A 21,391-nucleotide genomic window follows, 5' to 3' on the forward strand; every position below is an offset into this window, starting at 1 on the left:
CTGGGAACTGCTCCCATCCCTTTCCCCTAAAACCTGGGATTCACAGAGGGCCGAGAAGAGGCTGTAATGAAAATGCAGGATTTTATTTAAAAAATGACCAAGAAATGCCCTTGCAGAACGCAGCAGCAGGAGCTCCTTCCCTCCCCTCCGAGTCCCAGGGACAGGAGAGGGAAGCCTGGATTGCACAGGTGGAGCAGTTTCCAAATCCAACAGCATAGTTTGGTCTTTATTCTAACAAATGATACAACCCAAAGTGACTATGAGTGAGGGGAAGAAAAACCAGGGAGCAGACAACAGGAAAACCAAGAGAGGTGACTCGTTTTCCATGGGAGTTACAAACTGTCAGGAAAAGAAAAGTGAAACTGCAGCATTACAGGAATTGGTTAACTGGGATTAAATAATGCAGTTCTCCTGGCAGCAATCACAACTCAGGAGCAGGGACAGTAAAAGAACAGAGGGCTGCTGGGAATATCCAAGGAATCCCACACACACCTGGGGGGATGCAGGGAGTCAAGGCAGGAATTGGGAATTGCAGTGCTGGGAGTGCAGTGGCTGGGCAGCAGCTCCAGGAGAGGAAAACCAGAGTGTTCCCTGTGCCAGGGGACAGAGCAGGAGTTTGGAAGACCAGAGGAACAGTTTGGTGCAGGAACAACCCACGGGATCCTTCCACAGCAAGGTCGGACAACTGGGTTGAGCAAAATTCCTGGTTGTCTTTTATGAGCTAAAAAACCTCAGGAAAGAAAGTAAGATGTGGTGGGAGGGGAGCCCCAGCCTGAGCCAGCCTGGGATGTGATTCCCACCTGGCTGCCCCTGCTCCCTTCTCCTCCTGGCCTGGATTTCCAGCTGGGGTGTCCAGGTGGCTGCTCCTGCTCCCCCAACATTCCCAGGCCTCAGGGATGAGCTGGAGCTGCTGCAGACACATCCCTGGATCTGTGCTCACTCCCTCCCAGGGACCAAACCCTCCTGCAACAGCTGGCCTGGCCTTCAGGGAAATGGGGGAAGCTGAGGATCAATCCTGCTTGGAACAGGAATTTCCCAGAGCCACGGGAGAGGGGAGGGACCCTGTGCCCTACCCAGAGACAAACTGGGCCCACAAACATTCCCTGTGTCCATTCAACACAACCCAGTGACAAATACAGGTTTTAGTGGAGCAAACATGGATATAAACATGGATCTCAACGTGGGCAGCCCCTGGGGATCCACAGGCTCAGCCCAGTGTCCCTCTGACAGAATTCCTGCAGTGGAAACCTGCCCAGGTGTCCCCACCTGGAATGTTCACACAGGAAACACATCCCAGGAGGAGGGAAAAGTCCTGAGAGCAGCTCCTGGGGCCCAGGGGGCTCCCCTGGAGCTGGGGAACAACCCAGGGAATTGCCATCCCTCAGCTCCACAGGGAGAGCAGGAGCAGCCAGGATTTCCTGGGACAAAGCAGAACCAGGACAGGCCCAAAGCTGTGCCCACATTCCAAGGCACAACAACCCTTCCTGCAGACCCTGCAAGTGTCCCAGGGAGCAGCCAGGTCCTGGGGGGTTAAAACCCCCCAGATGAGCAGCCAGAGGCCACAGGAACCACAGGAACCACTTCCAGGACCTGCCCTGGGCTTTGGGCAGACACCCCACGGCCACCAGGCCCAGCAGGGCTGGTCCAGAGGGGCTGAGGCACAGAGGCCCCCCCAGATCCCTTCTTGTTTTCCAGTTCCAAGCCCAGGATCCACCCTGGGATCCAGCAGTGGCTGCACTGCCCAGGCCCCACAGCCCCATGGAGCCAGGGATGAATTTGGGAAAACCAAAAAGGCAAAGAAACAAATCCATGGATCCTCCCTGAACCACTGAGGGAGTTCTGACATTCACCCTGGGGAGGAACCTCTCCCCTTCACTGGGATGGGGGCCCATGTGGCACCAGCTTCAGCTCCACACCTGGCACAGGTCCTGCAGCTCACTAAACATCCTGAAGGGAGCCCTGGGAGGGGACAGGGCCCTGTGCTGCCCCACAGGCACCAGTCCAAGTCCAGCTCAGCCCCAGGGACATTCCCAGTCTGTCCCAGAGATCCCACCTGGCTCCCAGGAGCAGCACAGGCAGTGTCAGCTCATCCCAGAGGTGTGAAACACCAGGTCAGGAATTCATCATCACTTGGGAGAAGAAGTTCCATCATTCCCTGAGGATGCTCCACACCTGCCCTGACACAGCACACAGCACTGCAGGAGCCATTTCCCTTTGCTTGTTTTCCCTAAGGTTTTATTTTGGATTTGAGTTTGAATTAACAACAAAGCTGCCCTGCTCCCCTGTCCCAGTGCTCCCCTGTCCCAGTGCTCCCCATCCCACACATCCCAGTGCTCCCAGGTTCACAGAGGTGCTGGGAAAGGACCAACCCCACCCTCCCACTCTGGTGCTCCTGGACTTTGCTGATAGTGATTCCCTGGTCCTCCCCAGGGCAGCCTCTTTGGGATGGCTCAGAGCTTCCAGCACTTTGGAATCCCCTGCTCTCAGGTGTGCCTGACACCTTGCCCTGTGCTCTGCCCTCCCCTGTCCCTCGTGCTCAGCACAGCTGTTCCCTCCACTGAGCATCAGTGATCCTCTTCATTATAAACTTTGATCCTTAACTCTATGGAATTCCAGAAAAAGTTTTACCTACAGTGCACAAAGAATATAATTTGGAAAATATTTACATTTTTGTACAATGACACCACAGCACTTGAATCTAAATTTCTTCATACAAACAAATAGCACCATCAGCCTTCTGCACAAATCTTGCCTAACAAACCCCAAAAAGGTGGATTATTGGTAGATGAGGAGACTGGAACAACTGGGAATGGGAATAAGCTCAAGGAGCTGGAGTAGTGAAACATCCACAAAGGGCTGGACAAGATGAGCTTTGAGGTCCCCCCACCCCAAACCAGTCTGGGATTCTCTGTGATAGAAACACAGGAAAGAGGCAGGAAATGGAAGTGGGAACACCCCAGTGAAAGCTGCCCACGAGCACCAGGAGTGCAGGGAAAGCTCCTCCTGCAGGAAGGGGCAGTGCCTGAGCTTTCCCCAGGCCATCCCAGATTTCCAGGCTGCTGAGGGCACACACAGACTGACCTGCTGGTGCTCGGCCTTTCTGGGACACCTCTCCCAAGTGAGGCTCAAGTACAGGATTAACAAGTGACATTCCTGGCCAGGCAGCCCTGGAGGGCTCCCAGAAGCACAGGGAGCCAGGCAGGGAGCAGAGAGCAGGGAGGTAATGAGGGGATCAGGCAGGGACAGCACCAGGCTGGGCTGCTGCTCTGGAGGTGCCTCTCTCCCTGCAGAGCACAGCTGGCTGTGCCCTGGGGGAGCAGGAAACCCAAGTGTCAGTGGTGCCCATTTGGTTCATTCATCTACAGCCAAGGCATTCATTCCTTGGGGATACCTTCCAACATTCCATGGCTGAGCTGGGAGCTCAGGGAACAGGGAGCACAGAAGGACAGGGGGGGAATCACCCCCAGCCCCGGGCCCAGCTCGGTGCCAAGGTCCAGCAGCGTAAAAAATTTAAAAACCAGCAGCTCCTGCCAGCAGCTCCTGCCAGCTGGGGGGTGGCAGCTCCAGGGCCAGGACTGGCTGTGCCAAGTGGCAGCAGGAGGCTCTGGGAAGCAGGAGCTGCAGGGGCTGATGCCCAGTGCAGTGCCAGCACATCCGCACTGCTGCTCTTCCCTTTGAGTTCATCCCTTGCTGGGCCCCACCAGGGCTCTGCTCTAGTGGGGGTGCAGCCCCTCCCTCTCCTGGGATGGGGGGCTCCCCAGGAGCTGCCAGCCCCCCTAGAGGTCGGGGAAGCGGCTGGGATCCTCCTTGTAGTCGTCAGGAATGCTGAAGATGGAGTCGTGGAACTCGTCGTAGCGGAACTCCTGGAAGGTCACAGTGGCCGTGATGGTGGGGAACACTGGGATGTCTGCAGGACCAACAGCCACACTCAGGCCAAGGGCAACACAGGGCCACCAACCCCAGCCTGCAGGTGGCCCAGGACAGCTCAGAGACAGCTGGGACAGCAGAAGGTGTCCCTGGCCACTCCCAAGCCACACATGGCAGAGGTAGAGCCCAGCCTGGCCAGGCTCTCACTCTCCCTGCCATCCCAGAAACCTCTGTCCCTTGGGAAAGGGGCTTCTGGGATCATCTGTCCCATCAGTGATTTCAGACATTTACATATCTGGGATTTCAGACATTTCCATCTGTTACAAGTGCAATTGTTTTCTATTTTTCACTTTAAATAAATCTATCAGCAGTAATCCTTGAAGAAAAGGAGACACAGGAATGTTATAAAATGCTCCACACCTGAGATCCTCCCTAATGCAGGAAAAATCCAACATCCCTCTGCCCTTGGAGCAAGGCCCCAGCACTTCTGTGCTCCTGAACTCTCCAGCAACACATTCCTAGCTGAGAGTTCTCCCCCAAAACTCAAAAAAAGACCTTCTGAACATACTGCACATGTTTAGATCTGCATTGGATATTTGGGAAAATTTCTCTTGGAAAGGGTTTCCCAGCCCTGAAGGAGTCCCCACCCCTGGAGGGATTTCAAAGCCCTGTGGATGTGGCACTTGGGGACATGAGTGCTGGGGAATGGACTCAAGAGGGCTTTTCCAACCTAAAATTCTGGATATGTAAAGCCTCAGGAGCTGTTGTGTGTTCTTACCTAGTTTGACAGGAAAGCCTGGTGGAAGCTTCATTTGAACAAATTCTCTAAGTTTGTTAAAGTGCTTGAAGGGTGCAATGACTTCTAAGACATTCAACAACCTGCAAAGGAGAGCAGAGCCTGTGACAGATCCTCCTGCCACAGCCTGTCCCTCTGGAACAGGAAAACACCATCCAGAGGGCCCAGGGACAGGGAAGGTGACAATGACATCATCCCCCTTCTCCACTCCAGGGCTTCACCCCCACCCAGCTCCTGGTGATGCAGAATTACCACAAACCAACCCCACAACAGCAACTCCTGGTCCTCATGTTCCACAGGAGATGAGGGATGAGGTACCACCCCCTTGTCCATGGACATCTGGAACTGCCTGGCTTTGCACTGGTTTGTGCTAAAACTTATTGTGGGAAAAACCATTTCAGAATCCTCTGGGATCAGGCACCAGTTACTGATAACCCTGCCCAAAACTCTGCTTTTATCCTCCCCCAGCCCCAGCAGCTCCCAGCTGCCCACTTTTAGGGATTCCTTGCTCAACAGCCCTTTGCACTGCCAGCTCCCTCTCTGGGATCTGGAGGGTTTTGAGCAGTTAGAACATTCCCAACAGGAATGGCTCCCATGGCAGCAGCTCCGACTCACGATTCAATTCCTAAGGGGAATTCCTGGCTCATTGCTATCGTGGCTTTGAAGGTTTTCTTGCTCTCCTTGCAGACCAGCTCCCTGCCCAGGTGAGGAGCTCTGTGAGGGAGAGGGAGAGGCAAAGTCAGTGTTTCCCAGGGAAATCCTGGATTTAGAGGAAGAAAACCAACCTTGGGTTGGAAAACATCAGGAAAGAATCTCTACTTTCAAATTATTTGCTTTATTGCAAAGCTGTGCAGAATAAAGATAAAAACCTTTTAATTTAGATTACTTTGAGTTCTGCTAAAGACAAAAAAAGAGAAATCACTCCAATAAAGTAATTCCTCATAAACATGATGCTAATAAACCCTCTAAGAAGTGTTTAATAACCACTACTCAAAAATGCCCATGGCATTAAATACCCATGGGGTATTTAAGGTCCCTTAATCCATCCCTTACTGGAAGGTCCCTTCCAACCCAAAGCATTCCAGGATTCCCTGCCTGTAGCTGAGGCACTGACACAGCTCTCACACACAAGGATCACTTCCCTGCCCTGTGGAGAACAAACACTGAGACACCAAACCCAGTGCTCCTCCCTCCCCACTAAAACAAGCAGCACCCACAGGTGGAGAACTCAAAACCCCCTCAGACCCTTCCAGCCCCTCCCCAGGGATGCAGAGGGGTCCAGCCCCACCCCAGGGATGCAGAGGGGTCCAGCCCCACCCCAGGGATGCAGAGGGGTCCAGCCCCACCCCAGGGATGCAGAGGGGTCCAGCCCCTCCCCAGGAATGCAGAGGGGTGCAGAGGGGTCCCTGGCAGCCCTGCAGCCCAGCAGCACTCACTTGCCACTCTCTGCAGAGATGTACTCCTCCCAGGAGATGGTGTTGGGGGACGGCGGCGTCAGCGACTGCCGGCGCACGGGCTGTGGGAAAGCAGAGCTCAGCTCAGTGCCACTGTCCCCCCTCAGTGCCACTGTCCCCTCAGTGCCACTGTCCCCCCTCAGCTCAGTGCCACTGTCCCCCCTCAGCTCAGTGCCACTGTCCCCTCAGCTCAGTGCCACTGTCCCCTCCCAGCTCAGTGCCACTGTCCCCTCCCAGCTCAGTGCCACTGTTCCCTCAGCTCAGTGCCACTGTCCCCTCCCAGCTCAGTGCCACTGTCCCCTCAGTGCCACTGTCCCCCCTCAGCTCAGTGCCACTGTCCCCTCCCAGCTCAGTGCCACTGTCCCCCCTCAGCTCAGTGCCACTGTCCCCTCAGTGCCACTGTCCCCCCTCAGCTCAGTGCCACTGTCCCCTCCCAGCTCAGTGCCACTGTCCCCCCTCAGCTCAGTGCCACTGTCCCCTCCCTCATCCTGACATTCCCACCTGGATCTGCCCCTGAGCTCCAGAACAGCCACAGGGCCTGCCCTGCTTATCCCAGCTCCTGCTCTCAGCCCCCACTGAGTCCAAGGGCACTTTCTATAGGATTGGGCTCTGCTGCTCCATCATAATGAGTTAATTCAGGGCTCTGAGTGCCAAGGCAGCAGCTCCAGCTCACACAGAAATAAATTAATCACTTTAAAAGCTCTGTGTGTGTTCCCAGCTGAAGCCTGGCTCTTTCTGAAGAGCTCTTGATTTCCTGGTGCTAATCACAGGCTTCCTCCCATTTTAATGAAGCTCAAAGGAACACGATTGCCTTTCTGGCTTCCCTTTCATTCCCAACAATCAACATTGGGTCTAAAAGAATCCAAAGTGATTTGCCACAGCCAAACCCCTCATCTCTTCTAAGAGACAAATTAAAGCTGAATACCCAATATAACCACAGAAATCCCTCCCTGTGTGCACTAATCAGGGTAATTCATTAATGCATCACCACAATTACACTTGTGGGTCATGTTTATGATTTTTAAATTATCCCAAACAAAAGCAAATAAAAACATGATCTATGTATTTTGCACCATGAGTATTCTCCCACATCCTGGGCAGAGTTTATCCACTGTACCTCAAAATTCTGCTCCATGAGGTTGCCCCCCTTGCTGAGGCTCTCCATGATTGCCTTGTTCCGAAGGATGTCCTCCTCACTGAGATGTTCCCTTCTTTTCCTGGATTCCAACACAAGTCCATTCACCAAGTAGAAATCTGCCAGGAAGTTTCCTACTCTTTCCTGCACAAAAGGAATCAGGACGTTAATGACTCACAGAAGATAAAATAAAAACATTTGGATTCTTGCAGATTGAATAACTGCAGTAAGGGGACCTGGGGATTGAGCTGGAATTCCTCCAGCTCCCCACATGGGCTGGCAGTGGCAAATCCCAAAAATCCAGCAGGAGCAGGTACTTCTTATGAAGGGAAGATTTAAGACAGAGATTGTTGAAGGAGTGGAGTGAAATCCTTTTCCAGAGCACCCCCACTGCTGCCTCTCTCCAGCAGGAGTGCACAGAATCCTTCCTGCAATCAACCTGCAGAGCTCAGAGCCTCCTGAATAAAATCATTCCCAGTCCAACCCATCCTCCCCCTGCCCAACAGCTCCAGAATCCTTTTACCTAGTTTTTCCTGCTGAAGGCAGCCCAGCAGAGAGATTCCACATGGAATGAACTTGTGCTAATTGGGGATACAGGGAGAGGGATTTTTCCTCACCCTTTCAGAATCCTGGATTGGTTTGGGTTGGAAGGGACCTCAAATCCATTCCTGAGACACCTGCCACTGTCCCAGGCTGCTGCAAGCCCTGTCCAGCCTGGCCTGGGATGGGGCAGCCACAACTATTCCAGGAAATCTGCTCCAATGCTTCTCCCAGTGCCTTTCCCTCCTCCCTCCTGCCCAGCACCAGGCTCTGAGCTCCTCCCACTCACAGTTTTGTCCTCCCTGAAGAGCCACCCAGTCTGGGCCCGTGTGAACGTGATGGATTTGGTGGATAGGGTGGCAGAGTAAATATCACTGCTCATCAAAATGTCAACCTCCTCTTCTGTCTCCATCTCAGATTCCTGGAAGTAAAATTCCAAAATCCTCAGCAGAACTCACAAGCAAGGGTTGCCCCTTCTAAAGATACACCAATAAATACAAATCCATAAGCCTTGTCCTTTGGACCTTTTCCCAGAAACAGCATTTCCTGAATTTTCAAGCAGATTTATAAAACCTCTGGCCAAATGGTTTCCAAATAGTTTAATCTTGAATATTAATGTGAATAAAGCATCCCAATGAGATTACTGCAGCAGCTCAGCAGCCACACCCTTTCCACAGGCAATAATCCATCTGCTTAAGTGATTGGGGCATAAAGCTGTAATTAAAGACTTGACTAATTACAGGGGGTCCAGTGAGTCAGACCCTCACGTTGTTATCAGCTGAACTGGCCATGGAGTGATTAAAAGGATGCAAAGCAGTGGGAGCAGGTCTGAAAATCCACCTGAGGACACCTAAGCTAAGCCTAGTGGAATAATAATAATTTAAACCACATCTTTCCAATCTATTCCCATTCCAGCTTTTCCTCAACCACAAATCTGGATTCAAACCTGGTTTTCCTTACAAAATTCCATGTCACCTTCACAGCTCAAGCTGGAACGAAAAATCCCTTTGGTTTGCAATTCTTTGGGTGTTTCTGAGGCAAATTTTGTTTGTCCCACCCCCTCCCCAGGGCTTTACCTCGTGGTGTATTCGCTGGTAAACTTTTTGCTCGTTGTCTAAAACTACAAAAGATTCGGAGGGTGCGGCGTCACCGTTGAAAATGAAGCTTAAATCCCCTCGTTGGCACTTCATGTCAGTAAAGTCTATCAGAGTTGTGTCCAGCCTGTGAAAACAACCCCAAATGGCACCAAAAAATGACCCAGAAATGCAGGAGGAAATTCAGCTTTCAAGCAGGAAAGTGAATTTTCTTAATGGCAAATAAATATATAAAGGGATGAGTTCTCATAGGTTTTCAGAAGTGAAGCCTGGATGCAGAAATCAGTAAAAATTTGTTAGAAAGTTTTCTTCAGAAAATTGTATTTAATACTGGCAGCAGGAAGAAGAGAGAGTTTATTCAGTGCTACACACTGAGAAACCAGCAGGGTCCTCCACAGGCCCTGAGTTGAGTAACAACACTGGGACAAGACCCAAAATCTGAGGAGGACTCAGAAACAAACTCCTTTTTTAAAATTTGACTTATTTTTATTGCTATTTCTATTTTTCTCCCTCACCAACACCAAGAAAATGTTCCTGCAGACTTGAGTAACTGGAAAAAGATGGAGGCAAGGCCATGGATCTCTGTAGCAATTCATGTCCTATTGCCAGAGCATTTATTTCTCTAAAAAGGTGGTTAAAGAACCTGAACTGGGTGACTAAGTGGTGAGGGATTAGAACTCTTCATAGGTTTGTCTCTGATTCCAAGGAAAAACCTGTATTTATCTATTTTTCCCTCAGTTCAGGCCTCATGAGAAGGAAAGCAACAGCCCCAGACTCAAATTTCACCAAAAAATTCACTTTACACACCCAAGCTACCCTTTTAATAGAACAAAAAATTCTACAGATTGAATCTCCAGGATCATATTCTTGCCTCTTTACGTTTTGGCTCCTAAAGAAAATGCCAGAAAATACATTTGATTCCAGACTAAATCAGTGGAAGAGCTGAGCTTGGAGAGACTCCTGAAACCCCAGCTGAGTTTGTGAATTTGTCACATTAAACACCTTAAAGAGAGAAATCATATCACTGGGTTTTTTTTTTAACTACAGACTGCTCCACAAAATACTGGAATTTATTTGCAGTTGTGTTATAAATACCCTGTTTTTACTGGCACATCTGGCAGATAAAGCCTTATCCAGCTGCTCTTGCTCTATATTTAAGTTATATTCAGCTCAAAAGAGAGAATCAGAGAGCCTGAAATTCCAAGTCATGCATGTGGCCAGGCTCCTCAGGGATTCTGTCAGATCCACTGGGATCAAGCATTTCCCTGGCACAGAAATATTTGGGTACAAAAGCAGCACTCACCTGATATTGATACCTTGTTTGTGTATTTTACATGCATCAGAAGGCAGAATTCGGGAAAGTAAAGGCACTAAAGGAGGGAGAGAAAAGGCAATTAGGGCACTGAGATCCCCCTGCAAAGTATTCCCATTAAAACCATTTCATCAGTTTGATTCTGGATGTGTTTTAATGCAAATACAGAATTTTCCTTCATCATCTCAATCAAACACAACCAATATCAAGGGTACTTCTATTTGATAAAATTGATTTTTTGTAACTGCACGTCCTGCTTCCAATATCAGACAGAATTTGTATTTCCATCACAGGTAAACCATTTATAAATCCTAATAATTGTGGCTGTTCACAGTGTGAATTCTGGGATTTAACAGTTTAGATAATGCACCAAGGGAAAGCCTGGTTCCAATCAAAGCAGAACAGCCACAAGCATCAAAATGGTCCAAAGGATTAATATTAATTACTAAATTAATAAAACACATAAAATCATAGAAACCCACACTGGTTTGGGTTGGGAGGGACCTTAAGGATCATCCCTGCCATGTGGCCCAGGTTCTTAAAGCAAAGAGCTACTTCCCCTCCTTACTGAGCCACTGGATGAGAGAATTCAGCTCCAAAGTGAATGAGCAAAAATAAATCTGGACAAAGTTGTGTGTCCTTTCCTCAGGCTCAGATGGCCAGCACAAAGCAGAGAACAGGAGTGCTGCAGGCTGATTGCATTATCTCCCTGGGGAAGGGACATGGAAGCACTCACCCCAACTTTGAAAATCCCAGTGAAGCTCTAGATAGAAGTCACCTAGCTGAGAAGAAAAGAAATATGTGTTAACAAGCTTTTCAGGCTAAATAACTGTAAAATCTGCTGAAAGACAGGCAGAAGTGGGTTTGGCAAACAAATGTTGTATTTGAATTTGTACTGAATTTAAACATCACTGAAGCTTTAGCTGCAGCAGAATCAATAATGAGAAAATGATGTAACTCATGTGAACTCACATTTTTAATCACTTTTTAATACTAATTCAACTATCAAGCCCTGGCTTGCAAAAATGTGTTTAGAAAACACCTATGGAGTTCTCTGCTTGCTTTGATTGATCCCATCCAATCCCAATCCAATTAGAATTAATTATACAATAATTAATGAGTCAAGTTTCAGGCAGGACTATTGCAAACACAATTTCCACTGGCCCTGTGGAAATGTGCTGAAGTCATGAGGTCAGAGCTGCTGTGAGCCAGAGCCAGCCCCACCACGAGGCTGCTCAGGGATCACAGCTCAGCTCAGCTTGCACAGGGACAATTTCATTAACTTCTGATAAATAAATGGGGTTTCTACAAATTGCTTTCCTCAAACTGAGTAACATTTCATTGTGCCAAATGGGAACTGGCTGCTGGATGCTGTTGAAGAATGAAACCAAAAATCTTCTCTATCACTGGGCAAGAGTTATTTGGGGACTGAACAGACCAAGAAATTATTCACTGATGCAAGATTTAAGAAAGCCTTAAAAATCTAATTAAATAGAAATTCTTTAACTCTGAGATTGCAAAGATGATGAGCAAGTCTGTCTTATCCAAACCTTTCATTTGAATTTCTAGAAGTTGAAAGGAAGTATTCTCTCAAAATAAATAGAATTCTGTGACCCCTTAAAACAGAGCCAAGACTGCTTTTAAGAGCAAAAGATTGTTAAAAACAGGGAAAAAACTTGCTGGCAGTTTTCCAGAGTGTCCTTACTCAGAGCACAAACCTCTGCTTTCCACCCCACCTGGTTTTGTCAGCACACTCACCTCCTTCAGGGCTTTTAATAACCGAGGTCGCTTCTCTTCAACACTTTCCCTGGATTGCTGCTTGAGCTTCCTCAGGAGTGCTGAAACTGCACAGGAATTAACCCATGATCTCTGTTTGTTGGGTAATTACAGGTGAGTGTCTTATTTGAGGCCTTAAACCCAATAATGTAATGGAACATTTCATCAGACCTGAGAAATTAATCCCAGCTACAGGAACTGCACATTAACCTGCATGGATCACCCCAGGAAGAAAAGCTCAATAATTGTTTGTAAAATGAAATATATAATAATGTCAAGAGGAGTTTTACACAGGTATTAGTAAATATGTGGATACAAATATACTGAATGTGTGTAACATCTACTCCACTGAGAAAATCAGAAGTGAGGAGTTGTCATGAGAATGCTGTTGATAATTATAAACTAATTCATTAATATATTAATAATACCTTTATATATGTAACATATGGTGAGTTTTCTGCTATAGGAATGCACCACCACACATGACAATACCAAATACTATTAACATCCAACAGTGAGTAGCAGCAGAATAATTTTCTTTTGCTACTCCACATCTGAAGTGAATAAATAATATTTGAATAATATGTAATATATAAATAGTATTTTGCCACTGGCTTGTTGAGATGCAGCCTAAAGCCACATCCCACTGATACATGAACAAACCTGTGAGCACAGGGAGATGATCCCACCCAGCTCAGCTCCATCCTGCCCCTGTCACTCCCATTCCAAACCCAGGATATGCTGGTGCAAAGCTCTCCCCATCCCAGTCTGAGCAGAGTTAACAGTTTGCTTATGTAAGCCAGTGCAATTTCTTATCAAGGAAATGGATGTGCCTGATCATGTCCAGATAGAAAATGTTCAGCTGATTAAGAGAAACCCTTCAGAGAGCTCAAAGAGGGCTGTGGGAAAATAACCCAGCCTGAGAGCTCTGCTTTCCTGCTGTGAATGAGCCCCAGTTTGGGGCTGACTGGCAAACTGGGAGGAATGAAGAGGTGCTTACTCATCTGTCTGTCTCCATAGCTGATGGCTTCGGCCAGAGGGCTCCATCCCTGAGCATTTTTCACCTTTACTGGAGCATTATGGGCTAAAAGCAGGTGGGCACATTCTGGGACAAAACATCCACAGTTATTCACAGAGAAGGATGCAGCAGGAGCAGTCAGAATAGAACTCTAGCAAAGCAATTTGTATCAGAGATACTACACAGATTATCAAAGCACAGATCTGCATTCTGACTCATTAACAAACAAAGCCATTTATGCAAGTACTTCCAGCACTTCCCTGTTCACTATTACTACCAAAAATAATTGGTGATCAGCCACCAATTACATAACACTGAAGACTTGTCCCTCCTGCTACGTGGATTTTGCTTTTTATAATATTTCTGCATGTCAGTACACACACCACCATGGAACTAGGATATTTATATTTAATGTATGACATCAGCTCTCTGCTGCACACACAAACCAGAGACATCTCAGGGCCTTCATCCCTCTCCAAGGGGTGAATGGATCATGGGGCATGGATTTGGGCAAGAATGGATTAGGGGAGATAGAGAAGGCTGAGGCACCAGCCCAGGCCTGTGTGCCAGAACACCCTGGGGAATGAGGGATGTGAAGAGGGCAAACAGGCACCTCTGTTCCAGGAAAACCTCAGAGCAGGTGTGGAACCAACAGCTGCATTCCCCACCCACAGGTGGACATGATGTGGAATGAAAAAATGAAGGGCATGAGGAGGGTTTCAGTGTTCCCATGTGCTCCTTGGGAATGGTTCCTCAGTTTCCAAACCTCAGCACATGTCACCAGAGCCACCCTGAGCCATCTGGAGGTGATGGAGCAGGGCCCAGCTGTCTCCTCACAGGGGACAGGGACTTCCTGGGTTATTTTCCTGCCACAGGTGCCACAGGAAACTGCACTGGTCATTCCAGATGCAGCAGCTGTGAGTCAGTGGCAGGCTGAGTGGCTGGGGAGGAAGAGATATTTCCCTGCTGAATAAACTGTCTCCTGTGGGGATAAACAAAGGCCTGACTAACCCAGCCAAGGGATTGTTATGGCTCCTTAAGCAGGGCCCAGGACAAGAACATCACTCTGCAGGGAGCAGGCAAATCAGCTTGGAATCACCAGCCAGATTCCATCTCCAGTTCACTGAACAGGCTGGGAGAGCTGGGAATGTTCACCTGGAGAGGAGAAGCATCCAGGGAGAGCTCAGAGCCTAAAGGGGCTCCAGGAGAGCTGGAGAGGCACTGGGGACAAGAAGAGACAGGAAAGGGGAGATGGCTTCCCACTGCCAGAGGGCAGGGGTAGGTGGGATATTGGGAATAAAGCTCAGATTTCTTTTCCCATTCTTCTCCAAATCCATCTTCTTCCTAGAAAACCTCACTAGCTTAAAACACAAAATCACATTCAGGAAAATGGAAAAAACCCTTTTTTCCTCTTGCCCCTGAATCTTCAGGATCAGTGAAGAGGTAACAAAACAAATGGTTCTACCCACCTTTATGTCCCAACATCACAGCAAGATGTAAAGGAGTGTTTCCTAAAAGAAACCACAGAAATAAAAGAGATTAAAGTCACCAGAATCCATTGCAAGCCCTTCCTTAGGAAACTCCAGCTCCTGCTCTAACCCAGGAACACACCAGAGCAGTGACTTTTTTCTAAGTGCATTATAATTGTCAGAACAAATATACTGAGACACATTTCATGGGCCAAGAGAGGGTTTTAATGGTATCCTGAAACTCACTCCAAACAAAGAGGTGTCTCTGAGAAAGACACAACCCAAACCCCTCAGCTCCCATGGCCTGAAGGGTCTGATCCCTTCCCAGCCTGACATATCTGGGTTAAAAGCTACTCACAGATATGATACTGATTAAAAATTTAACAGCCTGATTTATTAATTTTTCAAAGACTGAGTACTCATTTTTTACAACTACTGGGCATATTGAGAAAGAACAGCATCTTCACTACAAAGCTGCCTTTTGGTTGTTTCCAAAGGAAGCTTTGGAGATGATCAGCAGCCTCTCAAACCTGTCCCCATTTTCCTGTCTATGCTCCTTACAGGGGTGGTATTTGGTGTTAAATATTCACTGTGAGGCATCAGAGCTGTTTTTCCTGGATTAATGCTGCTACAGGCTCATGACACACTTTATTTAGAGAGCTTAAGGATGCAAAGTTCTTCCATTTAACTGTATTTTGCACATTTAAACACTCTTAGAGCAATCAAAAGAAGACATATTTCTTGTGAAATTCCAACACACACACTTGGTTGAGAGTTATTTTCTAACTCCCATTTTGACAGCAGCAAGAACCTGCTCTGTGCAGAGGATGTGCTGCACATCTGGGAGAGGCTGCCACAAATGCCAGCACTCTGCAGCATCAGGGAATTTTGGCTGGAGATGGAACTCTGTCCTGCTTGTCCAAGAGGGGCTGACAGGGCTGTTCAGTGAATTTCAGCTGGAGATGGGAACTCTGTCCTGCTTGTCCAAGAGGGCTGACAGGGCTGTTAAGACTGTCCTGCATTTCATCCTTGCAGGACACTGGCAGCATCCCAGGCAGCCACAGCCCAGCTCATTCTAACCCAGCTCAACTCTTCCTTCTATTAATAGCTGCTCCAACATCTGGGAGCCAGCACAGCACTGGGAATCCTGGATGCTCTGGTAGGGGATGGAAATAACCTTCCTGAGGAACATGTTTGAGAGAGAGCCACGCTGTGCACCCAGGAAATGCAAATTGTGTGACCCAAGGGGAAGCATTTTCATAAAATCATGGAATCACAGGATTGGTGAGGGTGAAAAAGCCCTCCAGGATCACTGAGTCTGTGCCCAATTCCCACCTTGTCACCAGCACTGAGTGTCACATCCAGCCCTTCCTTGGGCACCTCCAGGGATGGGGACTCCAAAATTCCCTGGGCAGCTCCAGTGCCTGGCCACCCTTTCCATGGAGAAATTCCTGCTGGTGTCCAACCTGACACAACTTGGGGCCATTTTCTCTTGTCCTGTCCCTGTTCCCTGACTCCCCCCGCAGTGTCCCCTCCTGGCAGGGAATTGTGCAGAACCACAAAAACCCCCTGAGCCTCCTGTTCTCCAGCCTGAGCCCCTTCCCATCTCCTCAGGGATTCTCCAGCCCCTTCCCATCCCCTCAGGGATTCTCCAGCCCCTTCCCATCCCCTCAGGGATTCTCCAGCCCCTTCCCATCCCCTCAGGGATTCTCCATCCCTCTCCCATCTCCTCAGGGATTCTCCAGCCCCTTCCCATCTCACTCAGGGATTCTCCAGCCCCTTCCCATCCCCTCAGGGATTCTCCAGCCCCTTCCCATCTCACTCAGGGATTCTCCAGCCCCTTCCCATCTCCTCAGGGATTCTCCAGCCCCTTCCCATCTCCTCAGGGATTCTCCAGCCCCTTCCCAGCTCCTCAGGGATTCTCCAGCCCCTTCCCAGCTCCTCAGGGATTCTCCAGCCCCTTCCCATCCCCTCAGGGATTCTTTCACCTCTGCTGAGGTACCTGACACCCACAGGGAGCCAGGGCTGCTTTCCAGCTGTTTGCCAGCAAGAGGATTTGCCTACTTCAGGATTTAAGCTCTTAAATGCATGTTATAATAAAACTGTAAGTCATCTACTAGGTGTAGCTACAGGCTTCTCCCAGGAAACTCATTGTTTGGGAATAATGACACCGGCCTTCCCCTGGGCAGTGATTTGAAGGTTAATTTAGGAAGCTGGGTAGGCACTCAATTAACACTCAATTGCTTTTAGCAGAACAGCAGGAGTCTCCCATTCCACAGGGTCTGGCTTTCCTGCACTGAACCAACACTAAAACGGGCTTGGATTATTAACAATGAGTTCTCTCTCCCCTCTGTCCAATCCTCATCACACTCCAGGATTCCTCTGGCTTGTTTCTGAGCAAATCATCAGCTGGAGTGTCCCCCAAATAATTCCCAGTTCCAATGTGTGTAAACAAGTGACAGATGGAATCAAGCAGGAAGAAAACAATAACAGGGAAATGTTACTCAGACCTTTGGAATGTCAAGCCATCAAGAGGTTTGTTGTGGGGTTTTTTTGAACAGTTCAAGTAAAAACTTGGGAGGAAGATGATGAGTCAGAGATCCCCAAAGTGTCCCAACTCTAAACAGAGCTGGGAAAGCAGGGAGATATTAATTAGAGATTGATAGATGGATTGAAAAAGGATGGAATACACACAAAGAGGGATCAGGAAGTGCCTTCAAGGAAAGATTTGGAGCTGCTGCTGCCGCTGAGTTGCTTGAAGGGGAACTGGAGGAGGAACAAGGAGAAGCAGCAGCAGGAATAGAGCAAGTGGGAAAAATCCTCCCCAAGTCTACAGCTTTCATTCCAGCAGGATTTGCTGGAATGAAGGTGGCAGGATAAACAGATCTGTACTGGATTTGGAACTCTGCCCTTAGGAAAGCACTGTGCCAGTTGTAGGGAACACTCCTGCCCATCCTGGCTGGGAGCTGAGCCCTGTGTTACTCTGCATCCCTCAACTGGAATTCCCAATTCCACTGCTGCTGTGCCAGGCCCAGAGATCCTTCACCCACGTGTTCCTTTTGAATTTACAGACCACACTAAAGCACAGCCCATCTCCTTATCAGAAACACAGCACAAGCCTCCCCTTTATCACAACTTCTCAGACACAACACACGTGGAACTTGCAATTCTCCAGCAGAAATGGATCATGTTACTCTTGAAACGGCTATTAAAAATAGAGATTAAAACTAACCATGAAGGTCAAGCTGATTCCCCAGGCTGATTTATCTGTTAACAGTATAAACTATTCCCCAAATTAAAATGCTTTGAAATGTCCTCACAAGACATTCAATATTTACAAATTTCAGAGCAGCACAAAGATCAGATTCCACCCCTGCCACCGACACTGCTGTGGACAGAGCATTTGCAGAGGAGCAGCTGAGAACAACTCTCTCAAAAATTCAGAGCTACATAATTTAAAAAGAAAGGGGGGAAATGGATTGTTTTTTATAGCCTGGAGAAATATCAAAAACTGCTCTGCCAACAGCCAAAGGAATCACTCAGCATCCCCAAAGCAAACAGCTGACAGCTCAGACATCCTAAAAAAGAACAAATCTTTTAAATGCAGTGGGGTATTGGACACAGAGCAACACCTGGTCAGAGGCAGCTCTGCCAGCACAGTGCTGCTACTGGAGCTGGCAGTGCTCATTCATTTTATGAAGATCACGGAATTACGGAATGGTTTGGGTTGGAATGGACATTAAAGATCATCCAAGTGCCATGGCACCGATATCTTCCACTGTCCCAGGCTGCTCCAAGCCCCAGTGTCCAGCCTGGCCTTGGGCACTGCCAGGGATCCAGGGGTACCACAGCTGTGCCAGGGCCTTTAACCCTCCCAGAGAACAATTCCTGCCCAAAATCCCGTGCACCCCTGCCTTCTGTCAGTGGAAGCCATCCTTCTTGTGCTGTCACTCCATCCCTTGTCCACCGTCCTCCCTAAAGGGGATTCACACACCCTAACAAAACTCCCCGGTAAAGCTCGCAAGGAATTTCCCATTTCCCGGTTCACCACGCGCATCTCCCGCCGCACCGGGCCCCGCACCCCCGGCGCGTCCCGCTCACCGTGACTGTCCTTCTGGGCGATGCCCTGGGTGCGGATGAGCGCCGAGAGCCGCCGCACGTCCCCCTTGAACACGCACTCGTGCACGGGGAAGGGGCCGCGCTCGGGCCCGGCGGGGGCGGCCCGGGCCGGCGGGCGGTGCCGGTGAGCGCCGGGCCCGCGGTGCCCCCCGGCCCGCCCGCCCTTCCCGCCCGTGAAGGCGCCCCCGGGCGCCGCGGCCGCCTCGTCCTCGCCGGCCGCCAGCAGGTCCCCGTCCTCCTTGCTGGGTTTGTGGTCCCTGCGCAGCGAGCGGAGCTTCTCGCCAGTCATGGCCGGCGGGAGCGCCCGGAGCGCTCGGAGCCCGCGGGGCCGGTCCCGCCCGGAGCCCCCGGAGCGGCCGCAGCTCCGCCCGCGCCTCACGGGCCTCGGCTCCGCGCCGCCATCTTCGGCCGCCGCTCTCGCGAGACTGCGCCGCACCGAGAGAGCGGCGGGAGGAGCCGCGGGGTGAGCGGGAGGGGCGGGGCGGGATCCGCCCCAACGGGCGCGGCCTGAGGGGAGGGATCGGGGATCGGGACCGGGGATCCATGCCTACAACCGCGTCCTGAGGGACGGGACCGGGGATCCATCAGAACAACCGCATCCTGAGAGACGGGACCGGGGATCGAGGGATCCATCCCAACAACCGCATCCTAAGGGGCGGGATCGGGGATCGGGACGGGGGATCCATCCCAACAATCGCATCGTGAGGGACAGGACCGGGGATCCGTCCCAACAACCGCATCCTGAGGGATCGAGGGATCCATCCAAACAACCGCATCCTGAGGGACGGGATCGGGATCGGGACGGGGGATCGATCCCTACAACCGCATCCTGAGGGACGGGATCAGCCACAACGGGCACAGCCTGAGGGGAGGGGCTAGGGACCGGGGACAGGGACCGGGGAACCATCCCAACAACCGTATCCTGAGGGACGGGACCGGGGATCGGGAACCGGGGATCGATCCCAGCAACCGTATCCTGAAGGAGGGGATCGGGGATCCATCCCAACAACCACAACCTGAGGGACGGGATCGGCCCCAAGGGGCACGGCCTGAGGGGCGGGACCGGGGACAGGGGATCGATCCCAAAGGGCGCGGCCTGAGGGACTGGGACAGGGAGACTACGACCCTCTGAGCAGCCATTCCAGTGCTCTCCCACCTTCCATGGGAAGTTCTTTGGGAAGTTATGGAACCTGGACAAGTGTTCCTCAAAAACAGGTGCAGGGAAAGGGAAAAACGGGACAGTCCCCCTGCCGTGGTGCGAGCCCATTTGTCAGCCCAGAACGGACCTGTTTGGGTCGGAGCTTCCCAATTTCCCACTGCACCTCCCACTCCTGGGCCAGTTCTGCAAGTTTCTGCTTCCAATATGGGATGAGTAATTCTAAAAATGATGATGTCCCAAATTCCTGGTGAGTTGGATTTTTTACGAATTCTCCCAGGAAAAACAACCCCCAAGTTGCCAGGAGGGTCAGACTTTCTGTGGTAACAGAACTGCCTTCCTGGTGACCTTTTCTTTCCCCATTTTGCATCATCTCCATCATCCCAAGTGGCCAAGACTTCAAGGCACACTTAGGTATACCTGTGCCTGCTGTCCCAAACTGCTTCCCACACAGCTTTTTACAGTCCTAATACATAATTTTAGGGAATTTCTAATTCTAGGGAAAGTAATTATATGGAAAAAAATCCTTACTGTTTGTTTGTTTGTTTTCTCTATACTCCAGTGGTCTTTCCAATGAGATTTTTCTGTCTCTCCTTGTTTTTTGAGGAAAGTCGAACTCATTTGCAGTCAGGATGTGAGAGTCTGGCACTGTCAGCAGTTCTCAAGTCTCCTGTTCTCCCATGCTGGAAACACACACAGAGCACAGCCAGTTTTGTGGAATGGAGGGATTGGCTCAGGTTTTAGCTGATGTTGGAAGCCTCATTCTGCATTTTTAATTACTGGAGGAATGAAGTCACTGTTTACCAGCTTATTATGGAGTCCCTTATTCACCCCAGAAATGGAACCAAGGCATTACTCACGGGAAGGGCTCTGGGAAAACTGGTGTTTGTAGGGAATCCCAGCTGGGGGATTACTTTACAGTTACAAATTCCTGAAAATATTTTTTTTGTCCCTCTATCAAGAGAACTTTCCTACAGCAAGTGGATTTGTCAACATGGGGTGGAATTGTTCTAGCTCGTGTATTGAGGCTGGGGCATGGCCTGAACACATCCAGAGGTTAGCTCTTCTTAGATCCATTAGATCCAGCTTTGCTCAAATTTTACCCATATTTTTGTTGTAAAGAAAATGTTTCCTTACAAAATCTCATATAAAAATCATTCATCAGTGGCCTTCAGCACATATGTGCTCTTTGTCCTCAGATGTCAAAGTGCTGTTCCATGGACGTCAGTCCATGCATGATAGCCTTGGCAGCGTGACCCAGTGAATTAATTTTTAATCACAGAATCCCAGGATGGGTCAGGCTGGAAGGGGTCACAGTGTGTCCTTGGATGCCACCTCCCTGCTCCAACAGGGACATCCCAGAGCACAGGATTGTGTCCCAATGGTTGTGGAATATCTCCAGAGAAAAGATTCCACAGCCTCTCTGCTCAATTTGTTCAGGGCTGGACACTGCCCAGGGCAGAAGTTCTGCCTCCTGTGCAGGGAAATTCCTGGGATCAATCCCTGCTCGTTCCTCTGGTGCTGCTGCTGAGCCCCCAGGGCCCTGCCCTGACCCTCCCTGCACTCAGGGACACCCAGGGGCACTCAGGGACACCCAGGGACACTCAGGGACACCCAGGGCTGAGCCCCTCTCTCTGGGCTCCTCTCCAGAATGA

General features: G+C 49.8%; 1 protein-coding gene across 1 annotated transcript; it reads right to left on the reverse strand.

Moving 5' to 3' along the window:
* Positions 1 to 62: 62 nt before the first annotated feature.
* Positions 63 to 19,006, reverse strand: ANKRD13C (ankyrin repeat domain 13C). The gene is made up of 13 exons (XM_056498133.1): positions 18,563 to 19,006; positions 14,462 to 14,503; positions 12,975 to 13,079; positions 11,957 to 12,042; positions 10,935 to 10,980; positions 10,190 to 10,256; positions 8,869 to 9,013; positions 8,082 to 8,213; positions 7,235 to 7,396; positions 6,100 to 6,179; positions 5,279 to 5,377; positions 4,646 to 4,746; positions 63 to 3,907 (listed from the first exon to the last, which is right to left on the reverse strand). The coding sequence occupies exons 1-13, from the start codon at positions 18,867 to 18,869 to the stop codon at positions 3,777 to 3,779; spliced, it is 1,503 nt and encodes a 500-aa protein (XP_056354108.1). The 5' UTR covers positions 18,870 to 19,006; the 3' UTR covers positions 63 to 3,776.
* Positions 19,007 to 21,391: the final 2,385 nt, after the last annotated feature.

The sequence above is a fragment of the Oenanthe melanoleuca genome, chromosome 8 (assembly GCF_029582105.1).
Source record: "Oenanthe melanoleuca isolate GR-GAL-2019-014 chromosome 8, OMel1.0, whole genome shotgun sequence".
Lineage (NCBI taxonomy): Eukaryota > Metazoa > Chordata > Aves > Passeriformes > Muscicapidae > Oenanthe > Oenanthe melanoleuca.

Bases quoted from the DNA above. Each gene is read 5' to 3' on its own strand.
- ANKRD13C (XM_056498133.1), bottom strand. From the start codon at position 18,869: ATGACTGGCGAGAAGCTCCGCTCGCTGCGCAGGGACCACAAACCCAGC. The intron at 10,257-10,934 runs GTGAGTGCTTCC...TCCCTCCTTTAG, and splicing joins CTGGGATTTTCAAAGTTGGG to TGCCTTTACTTTCCCGAATT. The intron at 4,747-5,278 runs GTGAGTCGGAGC...TCTCCTTTGCAG, and splicing joins TTCCCCTTAGGAATTGAATC to GTTGTTGAATGTCTTAGAAG.